The sequence below is a fragment of the Myotis brandtii genome, unplaced genomic scaffold (assembly GCF_000412655.1).
Source record: "Myotis brandtii unplaced genomic scaffold, ASM41265v1 scaffold702, whole genome shotgun sequence".
Taxonomy (NCBI): Eukaryota; Metazoa; Chordata; class Mammalia; order Chiroptera; family Vespertilionidae; genus Myotis; species Myotis brandtii.
The window spans coordinates 3,232,152-3,238,151 of record NW_005370755.1 but is presented as its reverse complement, the minus strand read 5'-3'; the positions used below and the strand labels follow the sequence as shown (position 1 = coordinate 3,238,151).

Below are 6,000 nucleotides of genomic sequence, written 5' to 3'. Positions count from 1 at the left end.
CTCCCCGAGGCCCGGGGCCTCGCGGGGGGCGGGAGGGGACGGTCCCATATAAACCCCCGGCCGTCCAGACTCGGCCGCTCGCGCCGGCAGCTCCGTACCAGGGGAGGAGAGGGAGCCCCAAGCGCGAGTCGGGACCCGCAGCCACAAGTTCTCTCCATCCTTTCCTTCCCCTCTGTCCCTCTACCCGTCCCCTTCCCCATCCTCTGACCCTTACCTGCCTTAAGGCATCACCCCCCTGGGGGCCCTGGAAGGGATCCCCCCTGTAGGTTTCTAAGAGAACTGAACTCGGTGGCAATTGCCTCGTGGAGAGGGCCTCTCCCCGCACCGTCTCAAGATGCTCAGGGGTCCGGGACCCGGGCTGCTGCTTCTGGCCGCCGTGTCCCTGGGGATGGCGGTGCCCTCCGCCGGAACCTGGAGGGGCAAGAGGCAGGCTCAGCAAATGATGCTGCCCCCGTCCCCGGTGGCTGTCAGCCAAAACAAGCGTGAGTATGGACTGCGGGCTGAAACCGGCTGGCGCAGGGATGGGACCATAAAACCAACTAAAGTTGGGGATGAAGTTTTGCGCGCGCGCGCATGGAGAGTGTGCTCGCCTTAATGGGAAACCACTGTGGACGCAGGAGGCATCGGTTTGAGCAGGCGGGGTCTGCGGGCCTAGGATAATACATTAGCAAGGAGGACAGGGGCTCCTGTGCTCTTATCAGCTCTACACGTTCAGGTCGTTTTCCTGTGAATGCATCAAAACTTACCTTTAAAGAGAAAAATAATGGAAGCCTTTACAGGTTCTTTTGGGCTTAGTGTGGTCTTTCTTGTTTTCTGCGTTACTAAATAACTGGTTAAATATGTTCAACATGGGTGGGAAGAAGGTAGCTACATAGCTGTGTTCCTCACTAAATCTGAATGTGAGGTAATTTAGTTTGCATTGCCTAGGGGCCCCTCAGGACACTATTCCAAGAACAGAGATCAGAATTCCTACTCCAGTTTTTCAAAGACACACCCTCCTTTGGCCTCGGCTACGGGAAACTGCTTAAAACTGGCCTCTTGACTTACTACCCAAGAAGATCATGGAAGTTCCTTGCATATTTTAAAATGCAGTTGTAGTTATCTGCGTTTTAAAATGTTTATTCTTCCTTGATGTCGACCCCTGGCCAGATGGAAATGACATCATTGTATACCATTTAGCTAAGTTAAAAGAAAGGGGGGTGGGGGGAAGGAATACCTAAATATCTACGTGTACAAACTGTGGTTGAATCTTTAGATAGCTAGTTTCTACCTCTACATTTTAGTGCAATATTGCTTTTCATTCTCCACGAGCTCTGAGATTAACTTATTTTTCTATGTTTGTTGCTTAGGCTTATCAATTTAATTGTGCAAAAAAATTCCCTAATCTGGAAAAAGGGGGGATGCAAATGTAACAACTTTTTTCTTCATTTACAGCTGGTTGTTTTGATAATGGGAATCACTATCAGATAAACCAACAATGGGAACGCACATACCTGGGCAATACCTTGGTTTGTACCTGTTATGGAGGGAGCCGAGGCTTTAACTGCGAGAGCAAACCTGAAGGTAAGTGGTGAGGAGTATCTTGTAACTTCTTGGAGAAGTGGTGCTTGATTAAATTCCCTACTGGTAGTAAAAATGCGTACACCAGTTTTTCAATAGAATGATCTATCATTTCCTATTTAAAAACATTTAATAACTGCTGATATTTGCTTTTTATATGTTACTTTTGCCTTTGAAACAAAAGAACAAATGTATCCCCAAGTAATTCCTCAAGTCTTTCTGTTTTACTCTCCCAAAGGTTTTGATGAGAAAATAAAAGATTTGTGTATTCTTTCTCCAAAAACACTTATAAAATTTTAATTTATTAGAACGTAATTTTAAATCTTTTTTTTTTCCTTCCCCCCCCCTTGACAATCCCCTGCCCTCCCTTACCCCCCAGTGTCTTATGTCCATTAGTTATGCTTATATGCATGCATACAAGTCCTTCGGTTGATCTCTTACTCCCCTCCCTTCTGCCCCCCAACCCTCTCTGGCCTTCCCGCTGCAGTTTGACAATCAGTTTGAGGCAGCTCTGCCTCTGTATCTATTATTGTTCAAAAGTTTGTAATGGTCTTTATTATCCATGAATGAGTGAGATCATGTGGTATTTTTACGTAATTTTAAATCTTAAACAATAAGATTATGGGTCAGAAAACACTTTGGGCTTTATAATGTAAAGTGACTTTTTTTTTTACACAAAACCACTAACCACTTCAAAGTTCTCATTCTTTCTGACCATTGATATGTTGCTCGCAAATTATGGCAACTTGCACAGAGCAGCACAGATGACGCTAAAGTGGAAATAGTAGGATTAACAAGTGACTGTTCCTGGTGGGGGTTGGGCTCTTCAAATTGTTTGCTTTTATGTGGACCTTGGTTGGACTCTCTGAGTCAGAGATCTGAATCTGCAGCCCTTCCTTCACCATCTAGCCTGTCCTAAGGTAGTACTGCATATGGCTTTCTCCTAGGGCCTGAGAATCCTTTACAATAGAAATTAATTTACAGAAAATTAGGGAACTTGCCAAAGATCAAAAGTCAAGGCTTTATGAGAGCCTAAGGGAAATTCTAGGTCTCCCACTTCCATCTTTAAAAACTTTTTGTGGTACCGTGTTGCTCATAGAGTGGAAAAGCGAGTGCTCCTTTGGATGAGGTTAGTGGAATAGAAAGGCTTTTTCATATGTGAGGTTCATGTGCACTTTCCTTCTCCCCTCAGCTGAAGAGACTTGCTTTGACAAGTACACTGGGAACACGTACCGGGTGGGGGACACTTATGAGCGTCCCAAAGACTCCATGATCTGGGACTGTACCTGCATCGGGGCTGGTCGAAGAAGAATAAGCTGTACCATTGCAAGTAAGATGATGCTGAAATACCATAAATATGAATTTCTCCATTACTGTCACTGTCACTTTCTGTTATTGATGACTGGATAGTCCTAATTTTGGGATTTATTCTAGGTGACCAGGTACTGTTATGTTGTCACCCAACTGATTCCTGTGCTTCTGGGAGATGTCGCTAAGCACAGATAGAATCAGTGTGGTTTTAAGTGTGTGTGTGTGTGTACAGTGTAACCAAGTGGATCTCCTGGGTTCCACTCCAGTAAGACGTGTGTGTGTGTGTGTGTGTGTGTGTGTTTGTGTACACAGTGTAACCAAGTGGATCTCCTGTGTTCCACTCCAGTAAGACATACTTAGAGAAGTTGCCCATTTTACATTCCTGGGCATCTTCAAGCCAGACTGATCTTGTGATTATCTGCAATGATTGGAAGATGGTCATGAAGAGTGAACCTTCCATTGTGTGGCCTGCTCTTCTTGTTTGCAATGCAGAGACCTCTTACATCCCATACAAACAGTCTGGTTTCTTTGTGACCAATAGTTTATACCCAGGAATTGGATCTCTCTATTCCCAGGGACAATGTGGAATGATTAGCTTAATAGTGTTTCCAAGATACTTTGGGGACTGGGTTGACTCTCATCAATTGTAGTTTAGTTCAGGAGGTCTTTCCAGTATGATTCACTGTGTTATAAATGGATTCTATTAACATAGCATTTGCTTTTTTGCTTTTTTTAATCCATCCTTTAAGTCACTTTAAAAAGTTATGTCCAAATGAACAAGGCAGTCCCTTGTGAATAGGCCCAATCTGCTTTCCCCATACTTAATGTTAGGGTTTATCCAAATGTATTGGCAAATGATAAGAGTCAGTGGTCCATAATGTTTACAATCTAGTGGGTAGATGTGCCAGCTTGTTTAACAGCCTAGAAAAGTACCTGGCTTTTCACACTTGATATGCACACATCTATTTGCTTTCTGCCAAAATTATATGTGTAACCTAGGATAAAACACAGACTCTCCACACTCCCGAAAGCTGAAATACTATACCCAATATGGCTTTTCATTGAATTAGTCTCAGGCTCAACCTGCTGTGTCTGTATGGAGGTCATGTCTGCCAGCCTTGCTTTTCTGCTTTAGGACCCAATTTCCTGCGATCCCTCTGGGAACCAGGATTTATGACCTCTTTCTTTGCCATTCATTTTTCTCTGTGGTTTCCTATTGTGCTTAAACAAAACATTTGATTGAATGACCCCAAGTCACCAGACCTGTTAACTTTTCCCCTGTCTCTGATGGGAAAGCTGTTCTCTGAATACTAAGTACCTACTCTGGGTAGAACATGAGACTACTTCTTTTTCTTTTTTCTTTTTTAATGTTTTTTTTTTGTCCTACTCTCTTTAATTTTCTTTTTTTATCTTGAACAGACCGCTGCCACGAAGGGGGTCAGTCCTACAAGATTGGTGACACCTGGAGGAGACCACATGAGACTGGTGGTTACATGTTAGAGTGTGTGTGTCTTGGTAACGGGAAAGGAGAATGGACCTGCAAGCCCATAGGTGTGTGACTATTAGGGACAAATGAGGGGTGGGAATGCACAGTCAAGATGTTGGGTTGAACCAAACTCCACATGAACAAGAGATCTGAATTCCAATGAAAAAAAATAATGAAATGGGAACTTTATTGTAAATAATGGAATGTTTTGTAATCCATAGTCTTAAAGAATCAGGTAAAAAAATATCCACTGCATATAAGTCTTGTCTTAATTTTGTTTCAAAAGCAGAAGATAAAGTTGAAAGGTTTAGGAAGAAGTTTCTTTTGTCTAATGTCTAATCTCAGGTTTTCCTTGGTCAAGATATGTTATTTAAAAGAAAAAAATGATACTTTTGACATTTTTATTGGAACACTCTAGACTGAAACATAAAATTGTGTGTGCTCTGTCACACCTAAGTAAATTTTATTTTTCAAAGTAAAAATTGTTGAGTTTCTTTTGGTCTCAATCCCAAACTTGAAAGTTTCTGTCTATAAATTTTACTCATGATTGTTCTCTAATTCAGTTACTTTTATTTTCCTTTGTGTTGTGTTTTCTTTTTTTACAGAAATCCAAATTCCAAAAGCCTTCTTTTTTTTAAAATATATTTTATTGATTTTTTTACAGAGAGGAAGGGAGAGGGATAGAGAGTTAGAAACATTGATGAGCTAACTTCTGCACACCTCCTACTGGGGATGTGCCCACAACCAAGGTACATGCCCTTGACCGGAATCGAACCTGGGACCCTTCAGTCCACAGGCCGACGCTCTATCCACTGAGCCAAACCAGTCAGGGCCCAAAGGATTTCTTGTCATTTTTTTAGGCATTCATAATTGGTCATTCATAATTAGATTGGAATTTTGCATGTTTAGTGTCCTACAGACAGGGTACATACATAGATCCTTTTCACTTAAAATACTGGTGTGAAGAAGAATAATACCAGCTGAAAATATACAGTCCATATACTTATTAGGGGAACGGAATTTCTGCCTGCCAGCCCAACTTGAGCTTTCTTTTGCTTTGGTTACCATGTGCTTAGTTACAGGGCATGGTTTTCTTTTTGAACAGAGTACTACTTAAAACATGTGGCTGGATTTTTGCTTACACAATACACTTTAAATTACAGGGGAGATGGCACAATTTGAAATAGCTTTTTCCCCCTCTTTTTCCTCCACATTTTCCTACAGCTGAGAAATGTTTTGACCACGCTGCTGGGACTTCCTATGTTGTTGGGGAAACCTGGGAAAAGCCCTATCAAGGCTGGATGATGGTGGATTGTACTTGTCTGGGAGAAGGCAGTGGACGCATCACCTGTACCTCTAGAAGTATGTTTTAGATTTGCATGTTAAGATGATTTTCTGGATTCTTAGAAATGTAATGTGATGTCACTTAGAACACACGCAATACATCAACTTTTTTTGTAACTTTTGAATGTCGAGAAAAGTTCTATACTAAATTTATTCTGCTTCTTCCAAGAAGACTAAATTAAAAAAAAAAATCTTTGTTCATTAAAGACTATCAGCTACTAGGAACCTTAATATTCATATAAAAGCCAAATGTGTTGTGGGCATGAAGATTAGTTGCAAATGTTTAATCTAAATTATCG

At 41.7% G+C, this 6,000-nt stretch overlaps 1 protein-coding gene across 5 annotated transcripts in view; it reads left to right on the top strand.

Annotated features, from left to right (window-relative positions):
• Positions 1-63: 63 nt before the first annotated feature.
• Positions 64-6,000, top strand: part of FN1 (fibronectin 1) — a 66,227-nt gene continuing 60,290 nt past the window's right edge. For 4 of the 5 annotated variants that reach the window (XM_014529977.1, XM_014529978.1, XM_014529976.1 and 1 more), the window contains exons 1-5: positions 65-482; positions 1,435-1,563; positions 2,753-2,890; positions 4,291-4,422; positions 5,582-5,719. In XM_014529977.1, the coding sequence (XP_014385463.1) occupies positions 335-482; positions 1,435-1,563; positions 2,753-2,890; positions 4,291-4,422; positions 5,582-5,719 (685 nt within the window). In that variant the 5' untranslated portion in view covers positions 65-334. Of the gene's footprint in view, positions 483-1,434; positions 1,564-2,752; positions 2,891-4,290; positions 4,423-5,581; positions 5,720-6,000 lie in introns of all 5 variants that reach the window. The other variant, XM_014529980.1, reaches the window with a different exon arrangement.